This window comes from Oryzias melastigma, linkage group LG4 (assembly GCF_002922805.2).
Source record: "Oryzias melastigma strain HK-1 linkage group LG4, ASM292280v2, whole genome shotgun sequence".
NCBI classification, from domain to species: domain Eukaryota; kingdom Metazoa; phylum Chordata; class Actinopteri; order Beloniformes; family Adrianichthyidae; genus Oryzias; species Oryzias melastigma.
This window is the reverse complement of record NC_050515.1, coordinates 9,399,080-9,426,397: the sequence shown is the minus strand read 5'-3', so window position 1 is coordinate 9,426,397 and position 27,318 is coordinate 9,399,080. Positions and strand designations below refer to the sequence as shown.

The window sequence follows — 27,318 nt, the reverse complement described above, 5'->3', positions numbered from 1 at the left end:
GAGTTTTTACGTGCCGAAAAACGTACGGAAGAAAACGGAAATGAAGAATCTCAATAGTGTGAATGCATTGAATGCATTCACACAATTACTGTATCACTGTCTTTATTGTTAGCACGCTGCTATCATTGATGTAGAAGGCGGAGGCTCCTCATCAGCTGAGTTGAAACAGCACACTGAAAGTTACTTTTGAAGTTTGGTTAAATGCTCAAAGTTCTGTTGGAGAAGTCTTAAATGTTCTATCATAGCTACGCTTATCTCAAGAAGTCATGTGACCGACGGTAGTGTTTTGTGAGTACTGGCTGTTTGGTGTTTAAGGAAGGCAAACTTTGCCTTTTTGGATGTCATTGTGTATACACACAATATTCACACAATGACAGACCGATATACAATGTAAGAAATTACAAAAATGAGAGAATACCAGGAATAGTACACAAAGATTTACTAAGTTGATGTATACAGTTAGCCACGACTGGAAATAAACTGGTCTTAAACTGGAAATGTGTTACTCAGCTCCATGCATAGAGTTCGTTTGAATAAAAAAAGTAGTTTTGGTTAATTGGTTGTAGTTAATAAACTTGAGTTTTGTCGTTTATTTTTAGATTTTTAACATGTCTGACAACTTGGTAAAATTATGGTAAAAAGTTGAATCATTTGTCAGTGGTTTACTATCAGAACAAGTTTAGAGCACAATTCTGTCCTCTGCTGCACAACACTGTCTTGTTTTTGTTCAGAGACAAAGTTCCTAAAGTGTAGAATTAGATTAGGATGTATAGATTTTTTAAATGGATTATACTACAATATTGTCATGTTTATATTTGATAGTAAAAGGAACAAAAGGAGGAAGGTGGATCAAAGTCATGATGACAATGTCACATTTTAATAGCCTTTCTTGCATTTTTAATTCAAAGTGCTTCAGAAGGAGGATCTTATTTAATTTTCTAAGGCAAATTTAGTTTGCATTTCACTTTGAAACAAACTCACTGTCACTCTAAGGAAAAGAAGTTAAAGAACTGCTAGGATGAAAATTGTGTTCTTGGTGTTTTTAACATGTTCTTGTAGCATTTTTCTGATTAATCAAGATATTTATAAAGAAAGTTAAGCTTTAAAATTGCATTTCTTAGTATTTCTGTATTTATATTGTGGTGAATCAAGAAAAAAAAATAGTGTATTTATGATGTGATTTGTGATTCTGGCCACAAGCTTCTCAATGGCGAGGGGAAAGGGGGTGGGATTACACCATGTCTATCGCTCTACCCACAAATACGATGCTTCTCTGCTGAAATTTTCTCCTAGAAACAACACGGGTCTTTTTCATTTAAGCTAAAAACAAAATGATCATAAATAAAAGACCTCTGAGAAAATAGATCCAAATATAATCAGTGGGTCTTTACATTGTTATAGTTCAACTATACTGATAGTATGTGTTTAAAAGCTACATTTAATTAATGATGGCCACAAAAAAAAAATGTTTAAAAGTGGATTTTTCTAAACAGTATAGTGGTAATTTGCAGTTCTTGTTGAGTCTTGATAAGTAACTGTAGCAGATGATTTTATTTATTTTAGAATTAAAGGTTGAAGACCTCTGAGATAGTAGAAAACTATTCTTTACAGCTACACAGCATTATATTATCTCCAAAATGTGCAAAAATGTTAGTTCCTGAAAACATCTTTTGATGGCTGCAACAATCTGCATTCCTGTCCATTCTGTGTTCCGCCGAACACAAAATTCTTATTTACTAACAGTCTTACCAACTAATACACTTTATACACTCAGAAAATGCATGAGAAAACAGGAGGCTCTTAAAAAGATCCTCGTGCGGTGCAGCACTAAATGTGCTTTCCAGGTATTTATTTGCGCACGCACTCAAACTTGCCAAAGAGGCTTTTTTCATTTGCGAGTTTTAAACCAGAGCAGCAAAAGCTGGAAAGAAAACAAAGGCTTTGACACAATTTCATCCCAAACCGAGGCAGCTAAATGAAGTCCTATCAGAATAGAGTGTATGCCGCTTATTGTCTCCTTTGGCTTTACAGCTCCAATGAAGATGCTGATTTATTGATGGCTAAAAAATTAAGCTGGCAGCTATTTTAGGATTCCATTAATCTCCTCGGTCATTCATCATGAACTCAGAGGTCCCAGTTTCACTGTATTTTCAGACTGAATGTGAGGCGACTTGCTTTGTTGTTACGGCAACTGTCTTTGAAGCCTACAATGCCTGTCATACATGCACTAATCCATCACCTTGGGCTGTGCAAAACTGAGTGCATTTTTCAGTTTTAGGCAGATAATCAATAATTAATCAATCTTGAAAATAGTTTTGACTTAAAGCTCATTTTAGTCTATTAAAAGTGTGTGCAGGATGACAAAAAAGGGGGAAAAAAGGGCCTTCTACTTTGTAGGCCACCTGATTTAAAGTCTCCCTATCACTATTTTTTTTATTTTATAAAAATGTTATTGTGTTTTAATTATGATTATGACGTTTTTAACCAAAATCCCACAATCTAAAAGTCTTAAAAATACATTTTTCTTGTTGATCTGAAGTCCCCATTTCCAAAATCTCCTCTGAGGGGGCGTGGGTTTTCGTGTTGAGTTAAGTAGCCCCGCCCCTGATTCCCTCCTGTCTGATTATGATAGATCTGTGTCTCGCTAGCGTAAATCTTCACCTCTGCAACATTAAAACGTCAAGCAATATCAGTAATGTCCAGCTGTATCGTTTTGAGTCAGATGTCAGCTCGGACGAGGAAGTGAAGATCTTCATGGACAGAACTTCCTCCAAAATCCTGATTCTTTCTCCTTCCAGTTCACCAAAGACTCTTTTAGCTAATTCTCCAATGTTTATTGACGTTACTGTGACCAATACATTCAATCATTGGTTTTTCAGATCAGAGTTATCAGAAAAATAATGGAAGCTAACATCAAAATGCTCTTTCATTGATTTACAATCCTTTACAGCCACAGAAATGCGAACGGCGGCTCATTTGACTGCAGTCAATGTGAAGATACCATCTTCTCTTCTCCAGTACCTGAACTAGACACGCTAGCCGGAACAGATGAGGGTTTAGTGCATGTGCAGCAGAGCTGTTGTGACGTAAAGAAGGATCATTCATTCAGACAGAGCCTGTAAGAGACAGTTTGATTGACAGCCATTTAAAAGGAGAAATACTCAGAAAGGCAAAAATGAAATTATTTCTTATTACATTTGTTCGCCTTCATGAGACAAATGCCACACATTCATATTAAAAACTTCATCGGTGGGGGACTTTAAGAAAGACAATAACATAAAAATAAACATATCCACAAGTGATATATTGGATTAAGATAACAAAGTACATCTTGATTTAAACCAGTAATTTGCCAGATTAACCACTTTTTGTCCTGTGTGGATGTAAAGCAGCCGTTTCTCTTTGTGACCCTCACTGTGAAATTCACGCAGCATTTCACAGTAGTAGAGATTGGTTTACAATACACGATGCACAGACATATTTAGAGAGGCGTGGAGGACCAAACAGAGCGCGCAATCAGGCAGCTGAGCTCCAAACACTATTCAGGAAAAAAAAAAAACACAGGGGCTTGACACTGACTCAGCAATATCTCATTAAAGAGGAGCCGGAACCAAAACAATAAATGCTTTGAGAGCGGAGAAACCTTCACTCGGTGGAGACAGTTTCCACGCAAGTGAGTTGAATTCTTAAATGAAGGCATTGCCTTATTCTGAAACACTGGTTGCTTTTTATCCTCTGAAAAAAAAAGAAAAGTAGAAACTTGAAACTAAAGGCCCTGCCGGTAATGAGCTTCTCTGTCTCTTCTCAGTGGCTGCAACAACGAAGTCCAAGAGTCTTTGTAGACATATCGGTGCCAACATAAACAGCAGCAAAAACAGAGAGATAGTGGAGGGAAAAAAAAGAGATTCAAAAACAAAAACAGGATGTGTCTAAAAGGAGAAGCCAGAAGAGTATCTGTTCCTTTAATTTTGAAGGTCTCACATTTCTCCGGTTTGCTCCAACATGGGAGCATTTTCCGCAATTAAAGGCATTCAAATATGTATTCACTAAGGGGTTGGATTGGGGGGGTTAAACCGCCAAATGGTTCCCGAGAGCGGCTGTGTCTGCGACTCACCGCTCCCCCAGGGGATGGGTCAAATGCAGAAAACAAATTTCACACACCTAGGTGAGTGACTTTAAATGGTAAATGGTGTATACTGATGTAGTGCTTTCTACCTTCCTTCAAAGGCCCAAAGCGCTTTATGGTCACTCACCCATTCACCCATTGGTGGTGGCTCCGCTGCCAAACACTGGCGCTAACCCTCCCATCAGAGGCAATTTGGGGTTCAGTGTCTTGTCCAAGGACACTTCAACGGGTAAGGTGGGAATTGAATCCAAAATCCTCAGATCAGGAGTCGACCGCCCTACCGCTTTACCACGGCCATCCTTGGCTTAAAAGGGGTCATACTATGAAAAATATACTTTTTGAGCTTTAAGTGTAGTATACTGTTCAATCCTAACTATAAACGGCCCCAAATGGTATTTTGATCAGCTCATACATTTCTGAGTAATCCTCTAAAAACTGCGCTCTCCCATACCCACGAAAACGAGCGGGTCCTCACGATCTGACATCACAACGTGAGACAGCCCCTTTCAGGAAGAGTCTGCTCCGCCCCCAGGCTAACACAAACTGCAAAGCTAGCAGCTCGAGGTAGCAGTGATAAGCTTCACCTACATCAATATAATAATTATAATAATAATGCATTTCCCTTCATTTTCTGGTGGCTGACATGGTGGCTCTAGGAGGACGTCATAAGGTGGGTGGAACCCTGAGGGAGTGAAAGGCGGACCCTAATAGATTGAGTTGTTTTAGTTCCGGGTATAAAAATAGTTCACAAAAATAACTAATATTTCATAAATAATTTGTTTTTTAGTGTTCCAAGGGTAATATATGATCATGGATATAGTTTACTCTAAAAGACTAAAGAAAATCATGGGATGGCCCATTTAAGACCGAATCTCCTGAAATTTAAACATGAAAAACCATCTTGGAGCGAGAGAAAGAGGATGCAGTTTCAGGACTGAGTGTAAGTTTTACAGCAGCTGAAGCATCAGCTCCAGCTTGAGCTGTGAAGAAGAAGTTTAAGTAACAGGATGGCAGATGCAGAGGGAAGGACATTATCTGTTTCACTGAGCAAGTAGGTCTCATGGTACGCCAGCTACCAAACTGCAAAACCTGCCTCCTCTTCCTCTTAGATGCTATACAGAAACGTGCTGTTTTTATAATGTGTAAAATCATGGTTCTGCATCAACAATCATTTTTGGAAGGTGATTATAAGATATAAACTTTAACATTTTGCTCTTATAGATGTTTATTAATGACTTTTTATGGTCAACTGTTGTTCAATGTACATTTTAAGATCAAGTCAATGACTCGGTGAAGTGTAAAACACACAGGGCTGCTCTGATCTTGCCTGAAAGTAGTATAAATCAGAGATTCATTTTATTGAATGCCTACTTATCCCAGGCAAAGCTTTTAGTTATTACTACAGTCCATTAGAGTCTGCCACCCACCCTCCCCAGACCTCAAAATACACAATATAATTGCGCAACCCTGATGATTTAAACAACTGGCTTTGATCTGCAGCTACACTATTTCACAGCAGCATCGCACACATAGAAATCCATTGTGCACACTCCAGTCTTTCAGCGACATCAAAAGGAAACTGTGAAACCAGGTTCTTGGTGCATCTGCAATTTGCAAGAACGCCCCCTTTCAACTGCTGTTTTCCACCAGGAGGCATGAGGACTTATTTTGTTGCTTTGTTTGGAACTCATTTGGCAAAGACGGAAGTCTGCTTATGGAAGATTAAAGCAATTACAAAATATATTAATATGAAAAGAGGTTCTGGAAGATGTTCAGATGGTTTAGCAAGTGGGGGAGAAACTGCAAACAAGACCTGCAAAAAAAAAAAAAGAAAAAAGCACACTTAAAGTAAACTCCATGTCTTGCACAGAGAATCATAACCTTTCTAAAAAGATTCAAGTTTCAACACACCCTCATGGCTCCGAATAGGGAAGTCCCAATCAGGTTTTTTTTTAGCTCGAGTCATTTGATTTTTAGTATCTACCGATACCAAGTCCCAATCTGAGTCTTTAGTAACACAATTTAAAAAATGAACAGATTTACTAAACAGATTCAGGTTTTCCCCTATTTTATTTCATTAACCTTCTTTATTATTTAAAACTTAAGCACAGCACTCCTGTGAGGTAAATTGAGCAATCAAGTAAAAACAGTGCAACTATTCACAAGGAAAAACTATTATTATCTAGTTATATAAGTAATAATTAGTCACATGAGAACGTTTAGAGAAATAGCTTTAATATCTTCAGACCTTTTGAATATTTTTAACCAGGTGATGAGTATTCACAGCTGATATCATTATAAACATCTTTTTTTTAATTATGGGATTCTTCTTTTAGCCTCTTTGGACATAGTAGTTTTTTTTTATTTTTTTACTGGATATGATGTCAGAGATATAAAAAAAAGAATATCAAGAAAAAGTTCGGGTCTTAAACGGTTAAATAACAGAGCTCAGCAGTTGCTGAGCGCCGTCTCTCTGTCAGCAGCACAGAGAGCTTAACATTAAAAAAAAAAAATTGATCTTTTTTCTGTTGAAATGCATTTGTAGGTCGTTGTTTGCGTTAAGAAAAACCAATAGAGATATATGTCAGTTTATTGAAAGAAGTATTGATCCTAGGAATACGGATCCGTGACTGTGCCGCTAGCTTTACGCTAGTTAGCTTTCCGCTTGAGCTGCAGCCATTTTCTGCTGCACTTTACAGCAATAACAGGTCATGATCTGTTCATCACATGCACATGACTATGTACATTTTCACATTTTCCCCCATATGAAATTTCAATCTTTCATGACACATTCGTGTCATAGGTAATTCACAGGTGTTTAAATGTTTGTCATTCGTCAATGTGTGCAGATGTTCGTCAAAGTTTTATGGCCAACAGGGTTTACATGACACTGTTGAGCTGTTCGAAATTTTAGTCAGTTTTACGAAGTTTATACTCAATTGTTAAGTGAATTTTACACTTTTGTGCATGATTTTTGCGAGATGCATACACAAATGTGTTTCCCTCCAAGACTGTTCCACACATGTCTATGTATCTCTAATGGACCTTTCATGCATGTACCACTGATATATAACTTTTAGATTGTATACACAGCACACATATCATGTTGAAATTAAGTAATTGACACACAAATCACTAATCAATTGCATATAAACAGTGTAATAATCATTCACAGTTCATGCTCGGCTGAAATAATGTGTGACATGTATTTAAATTATCCGATCTTTCACCCCCCAGGAGTCTATACCAAGCGGGGGAACAGATATACACCTGATTTATACCTGATTTCCTAAAGGTTTAAGTGTGAAAACCATTTGAGACTATATATACTAATTTACTTGATAGAGTCTGTTGATTGAGAATAAAAATGACAGTAGCCTTTGATGAATATATAAGGATTTGTGTCAAAATGCACCAAAAAAATAGGAAGGAGAAATGCAAATCTTGTAGATAAAGGCAGTTCTGGCCATGAGATCATCAAATGTAAAGCTTCTGTTTATACTTCTTATGCACTGAATTATAATTTTTATTGCACATCCTAAACAAACATACTAGCCATCTATTTTTGTACACACATAGTTTTTGACTCTTTTACTATGGTAAATCAGGTTCAAAGTGTTTCTCTTTCCGTTCTGTAATCAGGGAATTGTATCAACTTTTCTGATTGGAATAATGACCAAAATATTGTTTTAAAATACCTCTTAAGTATAACTAAGCTGTACTTTGTTCTTATTTATTTTGAAAGAAAAGATATAAGGTTACTGTCTTTTTAAATCAAAATAAGCCAATATATGATTTCAGTGGGGGATCTTGTTGCATCATTTGGCCGGTGCTGCAGTTAGTGATCCTATTGATTACAGCAGAATATGTGCTGTGTAAAGGTCAACGAGGCCAATAAACAGGAGTCTTATTTCTTTATGTACAGAATGCTTTAAAAAAAAAAAAAAAAACGGTAAAGAAGACCCACATAATATCATGTCCTTAGGAAGATGAGAGAAAAGAGAGTGTTATCTGTAGTGTAAGTAATTCAATGGGAAGATGAATGTGAGGAGATACTGAGGGATATTTGAGCCTGACAGAAGCCCTCCTCACCTGAGGGAGATGTCCCTTCCAGAAAATTAAAGAAATCATAGCTAAGTTAATTCCGTATGCAGTGCCAATGCCTGGCTAAGTGCTGTTGCAGTAAGCAATTTCCCACGTTGTGTACAGGAGCCGAGCATACCCTTCCTTCAGGGCTGTAATATACAGATAGGGCAGGCATCACTGAAGAATCCATTATAGCGTACAGCAGCCTTTTCTACATCAATTTATCCATTTAACTCTTGAAAATGGAGAACCACCCTCACCACTGCACTGGCCACTGCTGCCTTCTGGCCCCAAATCAAGGTGTGGGCAAGATGTAGGGGTAGAATCGCATTCTGTGGAGAGCCTGTCTTTGAAAAAAGACTATTAGTCAGCCTCGATATATAAACTCTACTTTGCTCCCCGGCTTCTCATCTGAGCTCTCTAGAATCTAAAGAGTAAAACTCGGCCAAAAAAAGCCTCGAGTCATGTCTGATTGACTGCATGCATTTTGCCTCCATAACACGTACATGCACCTCCCTGTTACTCACTGGGCAAACGTATTTAAGCAAATACGCTGAGGAAAGACGCTGGACGGCTTAAAGAACTGTGAAGAGCAAGTTTTACAGTATGATAGAATGCACCAAAGAGCTTGGAGAGTGGGAGGGGGAAATGGAAATATGAAAAAAAATAATATATTATTTCAAGAGAAAATATTCAAAATGTTCTTACTCTATGAACTGTGTTTAAACTTGGCATCTTTTAAGTCCCACTCCAACTGTTCTCAGTGGTCTGTTAATTACGATTATGCCATTGTTGTTTTCTACGACATAGTTTCAGTAGAGTAGCAGCAGTTCATCAGAAATTCGCCTCTGAGTTGTGGGCGGTATTGTTAGGGAGGAAGTAACCCTCAGCTGATATCCCATTATCTCCCGCTAGCTTAAGGCCCCTTTCAACTCCAAACTAACAGAAGCGGTGCAAGAAAAATGGAAAGCCATATTGGAGCCATCAAGCTGTACAGTTTTGAGCCACATATGAAGTTAGACGAGGAAAATGAAGATGTTAACGGATCCATTTGTCTGGAGTGGATGCATCAAACTGTGGTATTTCATTCCTCCTGATTCATCCTAGTTTAAATACTCAGAGATACAGTTTTCAGTTATATATATATATATATATATATATATATATATATATATATATATATATATATATATATATGTGTGTGTGTGTAGAAAGAAACCATGAGAACATGTTAAAAATACAATTTTCATTGGAGTGGGTCTTTAAGATAAAAGATTTCAAATTTGACAAACTTGTGTTTTTCTTTTTTATGTTATTGTGAAAATAAAAACAAATATCTATCAAAGGTCCTTACTATCTATAAAATAGACCATTATAGACCATTACAGAGACACCTCCCAAAATGGGGGTGTCTCTATTGGACTCTCCAGAGCCAAAACCTTTAAATAATTCATATAGGGGAGAACCAAAACCTTCAAACCATAAACAGGGTCAATAGTAAAAAGGATTATTAGTGACTGATAATAAGAATAAAGGAACAAACTGGTCAGTTTTATGTTCTACTGACCTAAAGAAGAACCAAAGGAGGCTAAAAGTCCACAATAAAATACCAAAACAAGGAGAACAATAAAAGTTACATGGCATACTCATTTTTTTACTTCACAAATGTATGATTTCCATTTGTAAGATGAAATACAAGTCTTTAAGGAAAAACAAAACATGTCAAGTTTTTATGAACAGATAATAAACTGAATTATAGGTTCACAAACAATTTATGGCGAACCCATTGTGAAAAACAGTTTATTTTAAGCTGTAGTTTTCTGGCTGACTGGGAAGCGAAGAGGTAAAAAAGCATACACGATCCAGTAAGAATGAGAACAGAAATGTGACAGCGAGTCAGTGCAATTTATCATTCTGTCAAACTTTACTGGCTGCTGTAGCACAGCTATCTAGTGCAAAAAAAAAAAAAATCCCCGACCTCACTCAAAAATGCCAAAATGATGAAGAGAGTGAAGCCAAATCAAATCCAAACTGCCACCTAGGTATTTTTGCCACCTTATAGCCATCCAAGCTGCTTGACCTCACACATAGGCAACAAAGAGCTGGAGATAAAAATATTTCATTGAGTGCAAACCAGGGATACACCATATTGGATTTTTTTTGCTGATACTTTCAAACATGTTTGACAAAAGCTGATACAAATGTCCAAATATAGACATTTATTTAAAACTAGAAAAAAAGAGTTGCATTACCTGTGATAATGCTAGTGTGGATGCTTTTTGAGAAAAGTAGTCTCTGAAGATGCAAAAGCGTTTTGCTGAAAACAGTTACTTTAATTGCTGAAGGGATTTGTTGAAAATGCAAAAATGATTTGCAAAATGTTAAATTTGCTAGAAGACCAGAAATTCCATTAAAGAACTACGAAAGAGCGATGAAGCTGACATAAATTTCTGAAAAATGTGTAGTAAAACTGCTTAAAAATCCCTAATACGTGCCAATTTTACAAAAATGCTTAGTATGCTTCAATGTGAGGTAATCTCCAAATTACCGGTAGTCAAAAAAGCTAGCTTGTTGCTTAAATACTAGCTAAACACTAAAATAGCATAAAATTCCTCACTAAGTTCACCAAAAAAAAACAGTAGCCTGTTGCTAAAGTAGAAGCTAAACTCTAAATTAGCCTGTAAAAACCTCAATAGATAACAAATTAGCCAAACACGTTAGCATGTAGATAAATAGTAGCTTAACTAGCATAGAAATTGGCATAGAAAACCCCAGTAAATACCAAATTAGCCAGAAAAGCTAACAGACTGATTACCTTGACCACCTCCCTAATTGTCTAAAATTCCTCTATAAACTAAATTAGTTTAAAAAGTTAGCCTATTACCAAAATAGAAGCTAAACTGTGAATTAGCCCAAAAAACCCCAGTAGATAACAAATTAGCCAAGAACGTTAGCATGTTGCTAAAATCATAGCTAAACTCCAAATTTTTTAAAAATTACCATAAAAATGCATCCCATTAATATATTTAAAGGCTTGTTGCTAATCTACTAAAAAAAAAAATACAAAGACTTTCACATTCCTTTCCTATGGGACATATTAATATTTCAAAAATTATAAAATTTATGAATACCAAAAATACAAGCAGTAATGTCCTGAACAAGCTGAACATTTTGATAGCAAGATTGCTGAAATTGCTGAAAGTGAGATCGAGTTACGTGCCAAAAAAAGTACGAAAAGGAGCAGGAGAATCACTATAGTGCGAATGCTTACTAAGTATTCACACAATAAAATACAAACTTTTGAGGCCAATCAAATAAATAAGACTTTTTTTATTGTCTCTAAGTTTAATTTGGGTTTTGGTGCTGGTTAGCTATTGTGAAAGGGTCCATCTCTCATGTTTTGACTTTAAACCTTTTCAGAGCAAACCTAGCGTGCACTCTCACTAAAAGTATCCTATTTCAAGCAGATATGCGAACTCAACATCAAAAACAGGAATCAAATCACATTTCTTAGACCCCTATCTCATTAGCATAATCCAAAATTTCTCCACCGTAGTTCAACATCATTCCACTAGGAGCAGTAAAAGTACTTTTCCTGCTCATTTTGAAATGGCTGCTTCCGTGAAAACTCAAAAACAGGAGAAAAAAAGCTAAGTTTAAAAACTTTGATAAGAATAATTGTTGTTATTCTTTTTTTTAATGATTAGTTTCTGTATTGAAATATTAGAAAGGTTGTTAAATTTAAAAGAATCTACCCAAAACATTAATTTCATGAAAATGTTTTCATTTTAATGTAAAAAATTATAGAGTTTTTGTTAATTGAACCAATGTTTCACTTTTTACAGTGAATGTATCATCACTTAAAATATCTATAGCTAGTGCAAAACAACTATATTGCAGTTTTTTTTGTTTATTTTACCAAAGGAGTTTAAAAACATCTTAATTCTTCCTCAAACATAATTTCCTGTCAGCTTTCTAATGTAGTGGGCCTTACATGTTTAACTATGTTATCAGGTTAGGTTTACTGCTAAGCTCTGATGCCCAAACTCATACCCAGCAACTGTTCATTCACCTGATAGTTTTTCCAGGTTTTCTTCCTTTAAAATCTGTTTTCTGGGCATTTTCAGCAAATCTCAGAGTTGCAGGTAAGCTTCGAGTGGAGATAGGGAAAGAAGCGGATAAACTTCTCAGGTAGTTACAACATGGTCCACATGTTAGGAGTCTGCTGCAGGTGTGGTGATGCATTCATGGTCATCATGGTCAAACCTCAACTGCCTATGCAATTACCTGAAATGCTGATTATGTCTAAACTTCATGGTGCATCCCTTTGTTAAAGTATGCCACATTACTAGATCTTAATTTGCATTTTTTTTTGTTGTGTAGTCGAAAAACATGACAGATCCACTTGTGGTGAAACAACACAGCAGGACTTTGAGATCTGCAACCGTCAGAGAGAACGCAGTCGACCAAAAAGGGAAAGCTACTTTTAGCTTAAATAATGCATAAAAATTGAATCTGATTAGTAATTCTGTTAATTCCCAAACTGTATCTATATTTAAATCCAACCCTAAAACATGGCTCTTTTTAATGCCTTACTTTTAAAATATGGTCTTTCTTACCATGTCATTAAATATACTTTACTCTCATTTTTTTATTATTATTATTTTACAGCCATAGCATTAGCTTTACTATTTTGAGATTGAATGTCTGCAATAGGGCGCAGGTTGCTGCTGGTTCTCCCTTTGTACTTCAAAAGGATAAAATGGTGGTTGTCGTGGATACAGCTGCGCAAAAACACCAGCGTGGTTATCCCCGTCTCAATTGCACCACTTTTAGGTTCTGCAATTTGGTCGCATGAAAAGGTGACATAATTTGGGGAAGCCAGCAGGACTCTTGAGATCTGTAACCAGCTGGGAGAACCCGGAGAGAACGGAACAGGCCTCATTTAAGATCATGTTATCAGATTAACCCTTTAACGTCGGCGACACTTAAACATAAAATCTTTAACATACTGTAAGTTTTCAACCGTTAACACGATCAACACAATCAATTACAATAAATTCTAAAGGAGAAAAGCGCTTTTCTCCTTTAGAATCTGCTGGAATTACGTTGATTGTGTTAATGGTTGAAAAAAGTTACAGTAAATCAAAGAACAAAAAATACTGGAGCTCAAGTGTTAAAGGGTTAAGGGCGCCAAAATATGCTGTTTCAATGGTTACTTGAAAAGTCCAGCAGCTCCAAAAAACCAGATGATGATGGTGTCCATTTGAAGCACTTCGATTTGACTGAATATACAAGATCCTATTCAGATAAAAGGTCTTTCCTAATCTAAATCTTTTGTTTTTTCTGTTAAAGAACAAAACTTACAGAAAGATGTAATTGACCCTTTTCACAGTGACGTCAGACAAAATGGCGAAAAGGCCAAAAATGTGAATAGTGACTTCCAGTTTACGGGTTTGGAACGGCAAACCGACAGCTAAATGTTGTTTAACACAATTTCACATAAATAATAAAAGGTGACCTTAATAATTTCAAAAGAAATTGAAAAAGAATATTTATTTTATGAATGTCCTGCTGAACTGTATTTTCATTTCCTGTCTTAGATCGTTCACAAATGGAAATACAAATTTGAATAATCCTTCAATATTGAAGGTTCTTTTGAAATTATTGACCTTTCATTTAAGCAAATGTTATTTTAACTGGTTCTATTTTGCATGATGCACATTGCTGTATGTTGGCTGCGTGGCTTTTAACTGCCCTCAAGGCTAAATTTAACTGTTGTAATGAGGTATTTGTTGTTTTTCGGGTATTTTAAGGGGTAATTGTAAAATATAGGAATGCTTTTAATAGGAATATTCTTTTGATGGTCACAAAATTGTAATTCTGTGAACACAGAAAGTAACTTTAACTGGGCAGAAAAGATCTTCTGCAGCTCTGCGTGTCATTCCTGCCATTGAAAGCTAGCATTAGCATAAATTAGAAGAAGAAAATCTTAATTACCTTCGTAATCAAACAAGCAGCATGCAATGAAGTACCAATAACCTTCGTCTAACTATGACCAGGTTGTTAGAGAGAAATGATCCCAGACTTGTTTAATATCATCCGTATGAATTTAGGGAAGCAGCTGTGCAGCATTCAGACAGAACTACTGAATACAACCTGGTAGGACATTTATAAAATAAATATTGCACAACTTTCTGTAACAATTGGTTGGGTTAGCTTTCATTACTTACGTAAAATTGCTTTAATTAGCGTTCAGCTGTCAGCATAAACAATAGACATAATATATTACTGGAAGTCACTCTGTACAATTGCTGTTTTGTGTGACGTCACGTTAAAAGGGTCTTTAGCACAGAGGCTTTTAGACATAAGCAATATCAAATGCTACATTTTCTGAACAATTAAATAAATCCAACAAATAAATAAATACTTTAAGATTAAAGCTCAAGTCTCCTTCTTTATGAATCTCAAAATAACCGAACGGTAATGAAAGTCGTCGGTGTGTAATTAGCCCATTACGACCTTTTACCTTCGCTGTATCTCTTAGTCAAACGGTGTGTGCGACAGCTGACTCGAAGAAAGCTCTTTGGTTTCTGCTGTCCTGGGAAAGGAGTCTGTGATTACATTAAGTCGCAGGCCCTTTCATTTGACCAGCATATCATTTCCTTTGAAGTGTGGACACTTCAAAGTGGAACGAGCGACTGCCACTCGGACTCTGAGGATAGCTCTTTTGATCATCTTCTGAAAACTCCCCCTCTAATGCAATCACTGTGAGCGTGCGAGGGAGGGGCGGGGGGATTTGACAGCCATAAGATAAATGCAGCCATCCTTATAGCTATCAGATAAGCAGCACGTGCTCTAATCCATTAATATGAAAATGAGGGAGGACCACGAGTGGCTGGGTTGGGGTTTTGGAGTAATAGATAAATGGTCTGGAATGAGTTTTCAAGGGAAATATTCGGGGTTTAAGGAATTTAATTAGGTGTGTGTGCCCAGTGATAATGATAATAATAAAGACATAATTTGTAATGCACCCCAAATGATAGGTTGCCATTTGTCAAAGTAAATCTAAGGGACGTGGGCTACAGTTGTTGAACAGCCCCACAGCACACGGTATGAGGTTAGTCTTGGACTAAAAGCAGAAAAAGAAGCTCCTGCAGGTAAAATCTTGGTAGAAACTGCTCAACTGTTCATACTGGACTGTTGCTACCCAATGGTGGGATATGTATTAACAGAAGAGGCTTATAGAAAATGTGTAAATCTAGCAAATTCTGCTTAAAGCTTTTTCTTTCAAAGCTTTATTCCGATATATGACTAACTTCCATCCATCCATTTTCTTGACCGCTTCATCCCTTTCGGGGTCGCGGGGGTGCCGAAGCCTATCCCGGCTACTGAAGGGCGAAGGCGGGGTACACCCTGGACAGGTCGCCAGTCTGTCGCAGGGCCTCAATCACACACACATTCACTCTCACATTCACACCTAGGGACAATTTAGAGTCACCAATTAACCTATGAAGCATGTTTTTGGACGGTGGGAGGAAGCCGGAGTCCCCGGTGAAAACCCACGCATGCACGGGGAGAACATGCAAACTCCACACAGAAAGGTCCCAGCCGGGATTCGAACCGGGGCCTTCTCGCTGTGAGGCGAGAGCGCTAACCACTTGCGCCACCGTGCAGCCCATATGACTAACTTGTTGTCATATAATTGTGTGAATGCTTAATAAACATTCACACAATAGTCATTCTCCTGCGCCTTTCCGTACGTTTTTTTGGCTTGTAAAAACTCATTCGAACTTTAAACGATTTACGCAATCTCAAACGTTCAGCTAATTCATAAAATTAATGCTTGTCCTTTTGCTATTCATAAACTTTATACTTTTTTAAATATTAGAAAATTAATGAGAAATTGCTCAAATCTTGCTGTTTATGGCTAATTTTCAAAATTTTCACAGTTTTTTAGGCTAAATTATAGTTTAGCAAAAATTTTAGCAATAAGCTAAAATGTTGACAAAACTAGACTTTTTTTTTTAGGCTAATTTTTAGTTTAGCTAATATTATAATACAATGCTAGCTGTTTTGGTAAAATCTGACATTTTTCCAGTTTTTTTTTTTTGGCTAATTTTGCATTTAGTCAGTATTTTAACAAGCTATAAGCTTCAGCATTTTACTCTATCAGCTTTAACATTTTTAGCTAGCTATCAGTTTCAGCATTTCACGCTATCAGCTTCAGTGTTTTTAGCTATCAGTTTCAGCATTTTCAGCTATCAGCACTAGCATCTTTAGCAGCTTACAGCGTTCACACTAGCATTATTGCAGGTCATGCCATAAATCTAGTTAATAATTTTTCTTCCATCATTAATTTCCAAATGGTTGCTTTGAAATCTGTGTTTTGAAAAGGACGTTACCTATAGATCACTACCCAATCCAAGTCCCTGATTGGTCAAAGTTCTACTAGTTTATTTTATGCATGTTTAAAGACCCACTCCAATGACAATCATATTTTTGAACATGTAGCATTCTTCTCATGATGACCTATACAAAAGAATGAATGACTAAAACTGCACTTTCTTAATTTAAATCGCATTGGATTAGAAAACCAGATGCTAGAAAAAACTTAGACCAGGGGTCACCAATCTACGGCCCGTGGGCCGAATGCAGCTCACCTGCACTGATGCTTGCGACACGCAAACATCACAGAAGCCCAAGAAGCGTATTGACATAAACTTTTCATTTGAAGTGGTTGCTCAAATGTGTATTTTCAAGGCTCTTGTAAATAAAGCATCAGATGTGAGGCATAAAAACAACATTTAAACTTCAGATAAAACCCAAAGAAACTGCAAGTTTGCAATTTTACTTACAAATGTCATCACAGATAAACATGCTGTCTTCTTCCCAGCTCTGTTAATGCAATCCAACAGGAAGTACCCTTTCCTTCTCAAACAATGACTTTTTAATGCCACTGATGCCTCTTCGTTTCTGCTTACTTTTCCTCTCAGCATCCACACACGGCCCCATCCCTCCTCCTATCAGATGTGAACTCACCTGACGGGGTTATGTGTCTCCAGGAAATGGTTGGCTGAGGCTTCCCGCTGGCTGTGCAGATGAGAGACACGTTGCTGCCCTCGTTAACTGTGATGTCAGACGAAATGTCATATATCTTGGGAGGAACTACAGGAGCCAAAAGAAGGGAAACACAACAGGATTAGTTTTTTTTGTGTGTGTTTTTTAATACCACAGCTCTACATTTGTGCAGCTTGTATATCGGTTTGCCTCAGAGACAATGAAGCTCCAGTTAATTTGTTTACTGTGAAAAATGACCCATAGTTCAGTCTTTGATCAAAACATGCATAAAAAGAGCAAATGCTCTGACACTTGACTGTGTAGAAAAGAAAAAAAAAAAAAAAACGTAACCTTTTACTATTCAGTCTCATCATTTTAAATAATACAATATAGGAAGAATGTGATCCCCTCTGTTTTATTCACTTGTGTTATTTTCAAAAATGAAAGAGGAGTCACAGAGAGGTGCCTGTAAGAAAAAAAAGTCTATTGTCTATCAGAAAACCTCAAAGAGTTTCAAATTTGCTTGAATACAAACAACAAAGGGACCTGTTTTTAATTAACCAAAGACAAATAACTGAGTAAAACCTATTGGTTTGGCTCCCAAGCTGATTAGGGACTTAATTAACTATATTCTTCAGCTCCCACTGTGATAATTGGTAATGCAGCCAGCTGAAATCAGAATCTAAAATAACAAGCGAAAGCCAACAGATTTGTGTTATGCTTCTGTCAAGTGATCCCCAGGACAAGGAAGTCTTATTAGTATCAGAAGCACTAATAGAGATGATAGAGATTCTAGGACATAAACAATAAACAAACAAGCACACAGAGACATTGAGGCTGGTTTGTTTAACTGGACACATGGTCAAAGTTGTTATGCACCAGGACTTTTTGAGCTTAGTAGTGGTCAGTTGATTTTTGACTGCATAGTAAAACCGTACACACACATTTGGGTCAAGTAGCAAAAGCTTTGCTATGGTACTTTGGCTTCTTATAACCAGTGGATACTTCAATTTGGAAAAGTGAGGGGGAGTTCTATTAGATACAGTCAATGGATATGGTCGTTCAAAGAAGTGTTATTTTGCTGTCGCTGACGACATCTGTGGGATTTTACAAACAGGTAAGATATGCTATTGTGCAAAGTAAGGACTAGTTTGAGCAACACCACAAATGACTGCAAAACTGCTTTGTGTCAACATGCTGTAACATTTAATCATCAAACCATTAAACATAAGTTTGTTTACCATTACAGCATGAGCCAAAGATGCAAAGACCAAATACAAATAAAGACAGCAGCCAGAAACTCCAACACAAACTACATTCGGGCAATTTACAGTGAAAAACTCAGAACATTATAATGCTAATTGTAGGATTTGTGAGCAAAGCTTTGTCACTGAAGGAGAGTTTAAGAGTTTAAGTGACACTGTAAAACCGATCTCTTTGTCTCACTAACAAGCACATCAGTGATTCATACATTTAAATCCAGGCTATGCTTTGTGTGCTCTGGAGGCCATCGAGTCTGACTCATCTAGAAAAGCACATTGGAGGAAAAAAAACAGTACAAATGTTTCCTTTTTCCTATCCAATGCAGCTCATCAGCAGTCCCTGCTGGACATCACTTAAAAAGTATAACCGGCAACTTTTAGGGCACTTAAATCCCCGTGAAGCTTCTGTATTGATGCAGCTGAAAACAGAGACACACATGCAGCCACCCACAAAGACATTTAAACACATTTCACTGGACGCACACGCAGGGCAGTGTGCAGTCACACACACATTCTGGAATTTCACGAGCCACTATTTTAATCTGCAAGATTTGAATCTCAGAGGGAGCCTTTCTGCAGTGAACTGTGCCGTGCAGTAATGGATTCTCGGTCATATGGGCCCAACTATTCTCCAAAGATCCCGCCCGGCGGCCGCTAAAGACGCAACAAAGACAAAGTTGATTGAACAAATTCCAAAGTCGCTCTTTGGTAGCGCCAACATTTTTCCACAACCTAGTCCACGGTGCCATTGAACCCTAGATTTTCACTGAATCCCACCACTCCTTTGCTTCTCTATGCGGTTTTGTGGGCAGCAGTACAAAGGATTTGACAAAAAGGACGGCGCGCAGAGAACGCCACATACTTCAATGAGATTACATTTCAAAGCGCGAGTCTTGATTTAAAATTCTTCAATGAATTTTTAATTGATATAAAACTGTACACTGATTGCCTATGATATGAACTGACAGTAGAACAGAAATAAAATGAAAAAAAAGCTTTATCAGAAGCTGTCACAGATGTATAACGAACAACACAGAGAAGGTAAAATCTAACCAACTGATGGATTCTCTTTCAAGCACAAGCCTCGGTGACACCAGGGACAAACTACGGAAAGGATTTATGTTTTTTGCCAGGTGGAGGGGTTAAGAGTCCTTTTGGATCAACACTTCGGGATCTAAATGAACTGAACATGGATGACCTTCAGAGGGAGAGGAGTGGAGGTGATGCTGAATCGAGGTTATTACTTGTCCTCTGTTTACTCGCTGTAGGAGCCCAGTGTTGACACATCTCCTCAGTGTCTGATAGCACAGAATTGAAAAGATTGGAGTTGTCCTCTGATCCTATCTACCCCTGGCATTGGTCTGGGCCTTTTTTTTCAAATGTTTGGAAGGAAAGTCTTGTTTTTCAATTGTTCCCTGGTTAATGATATTCCCCTTGTTTATATCTCAAATTTAAATATGGAATCAGTACATTAGAATGAAGCGCTATTATAGAAAGATGTAAAATCATGGAATTAAAACTGATAAATAATCAGAGTGAAATGATTCATTTGATTCATAATTTGTGGTTGATATTGGTTTATTTTGAACAATCCAATTCACTGATCTAAAATTGTTTCAAGATATCTTTAGCCAAAAATTTAACTCGTGTGACTCAGAGACCTGGATCGTAGTAAGTACAGTTGAAGTATTCCAGATTCCTTGTATTTCTTGCAAGATATTCAAGTGTGTACATATGTGTACAAACAAACATCTAAACAAAAATTAATGGTAAATATATTCTCATTTTAATTTCATAAGGTTCAGCCCACTGTTGTTTTTCTAGATCAAAATAGTACAAAAGAAACATTATTTGAAGATTATACCAAATTGTATGGTCATGTCTTCGCAAAATTTAAAGTGTTTCCACCCATTCGACTGTAATTATGGATTGATTACTTTTGCTACCAATACATGTGTGTTGTCCACTGTGATGGCATTTGGTCGTTTCTATGTGATAGTAAAATAAACATACTGTGGCTCAATCCAAAAGGTATTTTCAAAGATCGATTTATTTCATTTTGAAACGATTTAATAATGATTGATTAACAACTTGCCTCTGACAGATCGATCTGGTTGGATAAATTGATTCTTCGATTAATCGTCACACCCCAAATAAACAACCAAAGAACTAAGAACATAAATGCTTTCAAGCTCGCAAAAAGGGTCAAACTGCCTACATCTGTTGAGGTAACTAGTGTCTCGTTTCCACTGATCGGTCTGGACCGGACCGGACCGGTACTTTTAGCACTTCTGTAATAAAACCAATCCATACCATTTTAGATCTCCCTTTGGTTGTAGGTCTATAGAAAAATGGAAACACGATGAAATCCATTGATTGGCAAAAAGATTAGTAGGACAACAGCAAGCGTCTTCAGTTTCACTTTATTTAATTGGGTTCAATAATTTGCACAACAGTTGTATTACTTTCATTCATATATTTATTTTTTACATGACATATAATTGTTGACTTTCTTTTGCAATTTCTTTAACACATTTATTAAGTTTTGTCTTTATCTAATTCTACTTTTTTTCGTTAATATTGGTATACTTACAGTTTCTTTGAACATTTGTACACTTACTTCCCGTATGTCATGTTGCACTTTCCAAATACTGCTGATAAACTATACTTTCCCCTTGAATCGGGTCTGACTTATCTCATCTTTTAGCACTAGTTAGATTGCTTTCTGATCAGTAAAAAAAGGTTAAAGGTCGTATTAAGTGATTGATGCAGAGGAGCATAAACTTTTGGTATCATGGCAAACCTATAGCAGTGAAAAAGCTGTTCTGAACATATTTATCCCTTATTTCACAAATTCAACCCATATGAATATTTTTCAACTCATTTTCTATTCTGAATTATTTGAAGACGACAGTAAAATAAGACACTTCTTTCAGGCTGGCAGACTTAAATAGAACCAACATTCTGTATCTGGGGTTTTTCATTTAAATTTAAATTTGCATACTTGCAAAAAAAAGAAATATTTTCTTAGACTTATGAATAAACATATCTTTTTATTTTAAATTTGGGAATAATATATTTGGGGGAAATGTATTATTTATGAATAACCAAGTAGGAATATTTTGCTGGATGGGTAAACCTGCTTTTGACACACAGAGTATGTCATCCTAAATTTGCTGCAGCTTAGCCATTATAGACGAGAATAGGCGTGAAAGCGCTTGATTGTATTACCTCCATCCTCAGAAGAAAAGTATTGATTTAACATTATCTTGAAAGTCTGTCCATTATGACTTTCTCTGCGTCGTCGTTATTTTCTCATTTAAGTTTGGCTCTTGTGATCCATCATGACACAGATAATTTATGTGGGACTTATTTCACAAAATACATACATGCATCCAACTTGCTAGCTTCTTTCCATGTGTTGTCACTAACAGGGCTCTGATTATCATGTTTGATAACTTGTCTTTACTCACACTGCAGGGGGGAACTGCGGTTGTTGATATGAGTGACATCTGAGGGGAAAACTCCGCTGAGTAAACCACCACTGATGACATGCTGTATGTTGAATTCTATTACAGTGCAGGGTTTTCTTCTTTTGTTGGAGAGTGAATCCCCCCACTGGACGCGTCTCTGACAGTCCTCACACTGCAATTGCTGAACCTAGTGTCATGCTTTCCAAGAAGAGAACTAAAGGAAGTGCTTAGAGAATGTCAGTCAGGGTGATGAGTCTGAGGCATGAGAGGATGCTACAGAAGAAGTAGCCCAAAGTCCACATGTCCTATTTCATTTTGAACCACTCGCGCATTTAAATGGACATGGGTACTGTCAGAGCCCCCCAGCACGTTTCCTTTTTCAACATTTGATAAAATGACCTTTCTAAAACACAGACGTTTACTGACCTGGAGACACATATTCTTTAATCAAAACCGTGTGGCTTTTCAGAATCAAATTACAGGCAGATTAAAGTTTATTATTCGCCTGTGCTGGATGTAGTGAAGAAATACGAGGAGGTGGGGAGGCGGCAATTCTCAATAGCTTGTTAAAATTCCAAAAAAATTACCTTTTCCAAAGTTCCCACAAGCTGCAGGTTGTTGAGATGGCACTAAAGCAGATGGATTAGGAAATACCCGTAAAATGAACCTGTGTTTCTGGGGTGTAATATACAGCTTCGTAATGAGACAGTTCCCACAGCTATTTCAAAAGGTTTTTAATTCCCTCTCCTCATGGTAAGGAGCAGAAAAGAGCTAACTTCAAGCCTCCTAATTAGGTGTCAGACTCAAAAATAAACAAACAGGAACAGATTATATTAAAAGGCTTAACTTCATTTGCTGTGTCAGAAACTGACACAGTTAAGTTGTAGAATTGGAGTTTTTTCAAATTTGCTTGAGTTCCTGTTGAGATGCTTGTTTGGTATGTTACATGATTTTTTAAGTTTAATTGGAAAGACTACAATGTTTTTGAACAAAAAAAACAAAGTTTTAACAGCAGAGTAGCTGCTAAATAAGTTTGTCTACACGTTTATTGGGGTTGTGTACCTTTCAGTCTCACACGATTCGATACACATCTCGATAAATGGTCCACAAATCGATACATACAGGATTCAACTAACTTTTTGGCGATACGATACAGTCTGATTCTTTTATGAAAAACGCAAAAATCTAGATATTTCTTATTCATATGGCAATTAAAGTTATAAATAATAATGTGTGGCATTTGACAGAAAAATGTATTCATGTAATGACTGGAAGAAGCAAGCATTTGATTGGACGTCTTTTTGTTTGCATCACATGTACATAAAAAGACAAAGATGGTAGAAAAAAATGAAAGAGAAACTGCAGTTTGCCAGAAATTGATAATTTACTTCTTGACTGATTTTATACCTTTTCAGCACCAAAATTGTGTTCATAACTGTGGTTTTCAAACGATACTGCTGCTGCTTGATCAATGTTCTATACATATCTATTTTTTACATCCCTGGCGGTCGACTCCCTCTGCTGTAGCTCTCATGGATTTAGATTATCATTGATACGCTAAAAATTTTAGATTTTTTATCATCATTATCATCCACATCAGCTCTGGGACTCTGTTCTCTATTCTCATTTACTTCACCTCTCCTCTATCCTTTATTATTTAGCTCTATGTGCTTCTGTTTGGTGCAGTGTGATTCACGTGTTGTTCCTCTTTCTCACTACCCTTCGGGAGAGCGGGAGAGATTTCAGATTCCAGGTGGATCGTCTGTGCTCCTTTTCTTGGCCGTGGACCACGCCTCTGGCTAGTCTTGGCTGTGGGCCTTGCCCCCACCTGTCCCCCAGTCCTATCAAGCTGAACTTCTTTTTTTCCTGGAATCAGGTTTTTTAGGAGTTTTTCCTTACCAGGAAGGAGGGTCTAAGGCATGGATGCCCAAAATGTTATCTTTTGGACTGCCAAGTCGTGGCTGCGGAAGCCGTGGAGTGTGTAGTTAAAACCCCTTACCTGTATCCAATTGGTCCTCTATTATATTCCAAAACTCTAGAGCTGTAATATATTGAACTGAATAATTGAACTGAATTAAGTGATACTGCTGTTACTCCCACGGCCCAGTCCATTTTTCGAGACGTGTCTCATTTTGACTTTTCATGTCTGAATGCTTATGCTTACTTTTTGATTTTACCCGAAGCCCATAGTCTTTGAAGGGAACTTAGACTTTTGTATGTCTAATATCGCCATCTGTGCCTCTTGTAGTGTTATTAAACATATCAATCTCCCTTTCAACACACAAACACACCACAACAATAAAACACTATAGAAGAAAAAACAGTTGTTCCCTTTTTTCTTTTTTTTGTGAGCCCAGAAGCAACAAAGCAGAACGACTTAGTGCTGGAAAAGACAGGAAATCTAATCAGCTCTTATTACTTGTCTTATTTTGGCATCTCCTGGTACTGGGAGATCTCCTTGTGGCTAACACGTTGGTGAGGCTAAAGGATGGAGACGTGAGGAGCTGGAGCAGGCGGCAAATGGGTAAAGACACAAATAGATTCCTGGCAAGCGCACATTAGCCGATGAACATTATTCCATAATGGTGTCATTACGCGTGATGAATTCCCTGATTTACCCTATTAATGTACTGGACGAATTTGCCTGAGCATCCAACCAGGGTGTGATGGTGTGGCAAAACGATATGCAGCAGCAGTATGTTTTTGTGAAGTCACTGATGTCTACGATACAAACAAATACTAATCAAACTGTTGTCCCTCGCCTTGGAGGTGTTGTGTGTTTCTGTGTGTCGCTTTGACCTAGTTGCGTTTTGCTGCTGCATCTCACCTCGCAGTAACACTGTAACAACACCTGACATATGTTCCAGCATTAAAATCCACGCTCGGTACCTGACTCTATATTTTTATCTAAATTTATTGCACTGCCCCACTTTCGGGCTTCGAGGGAGGACTCCCGCTTCAGCCTGAAAGTGAAAAGACTCCAGCACTGCAGCTAGATGATAACAGCTTTACAGAAAGAGGGGGAACAAAATAATAGTAATAAGCCAAATGCCTCAAATATGATTAAAATAAATGTTGGCAGCAAATTTTGCTAAAATGCTAAACAAAATAGATGGATTCATTTATAGAAACGCTCCTGGAGAAACTTGGGAGAAGAAAACCGTAAAGCTTAAAAATCAACATTAGTTTATGAAGACCCTAATAGTGCAAAAATACCATGCATCTGCAAATGTCACAGGAGTTATGTGTGATAAGTAATTGCCAGTGAAGTTAATGATGCACAAAGCATGATTATGGAGCGCTTGTTACCAATTTCATGCTCTTCTGTGGGAATTCAGGAATTAGAGAAAATCAATTGATGAAAATGAACTTTTCACAATACCTTGTGAAAGGCAATTAATCTTCAATAGGGAAGCTGCACTGGGCATGTAATTCAAAGATAAGCTATCTAATTTATGCATGCTAATCAGTGTCTTTCAGCCATATCTTGGTTATAAACAAAATTCCACTACATAGGGAGACCTCTGTGTTCACTTGCTTTTTCAATTTGAAACAAAAGGGACCGTTTGTTAGGTGCAGTCACATATGAGATAATTTCAAGTAAGTCATTAGGATATATTCAGCCAATAATCTAATGTGTGCTGCCTTCTAACTGCAAAATATCAGCTTGTGACCTAATAACCCTTGCTTTGGGGGACTAAGTGTGTGTGGATGATTTGATGTCAGGACACAGAGCTTTGCCTCCATCTGTCACTGGGCCTTGACTTAGCGGTAAAAGTCAAAGTTCAAACTTTAGAACCTGGGTCGTGATTAATGAGGAGAAAGCAGTTGGCAGCCGCACAGACTTCACTCAGTCACAGGAGAAGAGATCAGCTCTCTGCAGGTGTTTGGATCAGATCTTTATTGGCCTTTTTCTCATCGCTTTGTCATACTGGAAAGAAGGACTGTGTCGAAGCAGACAAAAGACTTTGTTTTCAGCACTCGTGTGTTGTTGTTGTTAACACAATTCTGGATCGTGACTACAGAGTAAAGCGGTCCTTGAATTGACTTTGATTGTGATTGCATATCCTTCAAACTGAAACTATTTTAGAGCTAAGGGAGGCAAGGAGAAACAATTAAAAAAAATTCTGGGTGTATGTATCAAAGCACTAGGAAATAGCAATATGATCCCAACACTAAGGTAAAAGAGTCTTGTTTGAGCCGGTCCTTCATTTTCCTTTTTGCTCTATAAACCAGGGCTTTTAAACAAGCAACCTGCAAGCCCCATCCAGCAACTTTTGATTGGCCCACAGCCTAACAACTCTACAAAAACTGAAATAAACACATTTAATGCGCTTTTCAAAAATGAATAAATGGGTGCAGGATTTTCAACACGCTTTTACGCCCTAAATGGAACACATCGAATAACTGAGGGTTCTTTTTTGCAGTTTTATTAAAAACAAACAAACAGTCCTCTATTTGAACCAGTACAGACAGTGAATTCATTAAGCATTTGTCAATTTATCCAGGACAGAGTCAAAGCACTTTGGCTCTTTACTCCAACCACTCCTGTCAACTCACATTTGCAGGTAAACAAAACATACTTGCACTAAAAACACTAAGCCAGAATCCAGTGCAAAATTATGCATCAGTTTTATCCGTTTATGACTTTGCAAAATTTTACTTTTCAGATAAACCGCTGACTTAAATATATTAGAACAGCATAACATTTAATATATTGTCTATATTTCCATCGCAATTTATAAGTGTTTCATTTGTTTTCTTTTTATTAAAATAAAATGACACCACAAAAAATTGCAAAAAAAAAAAAAAAAACACACACACACACACACACACACCCACACACAAGGAATTTACCACAAACTGCAAAGCACAATTGAAAGGGGGCAGTGAAAAAAAAGATCTAATTTTCATTTTACCCCTTCACTCAATCTTACTCATGTCCTTCCTTCAGTCACATTACTACAACATTAAGTGGTCATCAATGTGAAATCAGATTACATGAGATATTCGTTTATGGGCCTCTGCTTTTTGTGTCAAACCAAATTAATTAGCATCAAATTACATTGTTGAGAATGATGTTAACAGTAATATTTGTTCTAAAATCTAAAAAAAGTAACTAAATTGAAAATACTGAAAAAAATGAATTGTAAGAAAGTAGAAATGCCCTTTTTGAAGATATAAAAATGTCTTCTGTTCTACTTTGCAAGAAAAATAATCTTATCAAAATAGTTTCTTAAAAAGGAAAAACAAGTTTAATAAAACATGTCTTGGTGATGAGAATATTTTTCTTAAAATATGAATTTTTGAT

General features: G+C 37.0%; 1 protein-coding gene and 1 long non-coding RNA gene across 3 annotated transcripts in view; one reads left to right on the top strand and one right to left on the bottom strand.

The window, feature by feature from the left end:
- negr1 (neuronal growth regulator 1) overlaps window positions 1-27,318 on the bottom strand; it is a 181,020-nt gene that overhangs the window by 73,917 nt on the left and 79,785 nt on the right. For both annotated transcript variants that reach the window (XM_024278316.2, XM_024278315.2), the window contains exon 3: window positions 17,255-17,380. In XM_024278316.2, coding sequence (XP_024134084.1) covers window positions 17,255-17,380 — 126 coding nt within the window. The remainder of the gene's footprint in view (window positions 1-17,254; window positions 17,381-27,318) is intronic.
- On the top strand, window positions 7,360-17,617 carry LOC118598658. The gene is made up of 2 exons (XR_004947740.1): window positions 7,360-9,291; window positions 17,209-17,617. It is a non-coding gene; the product is annotated as an uncharacterized LOC118598658 (long non-coding RNA).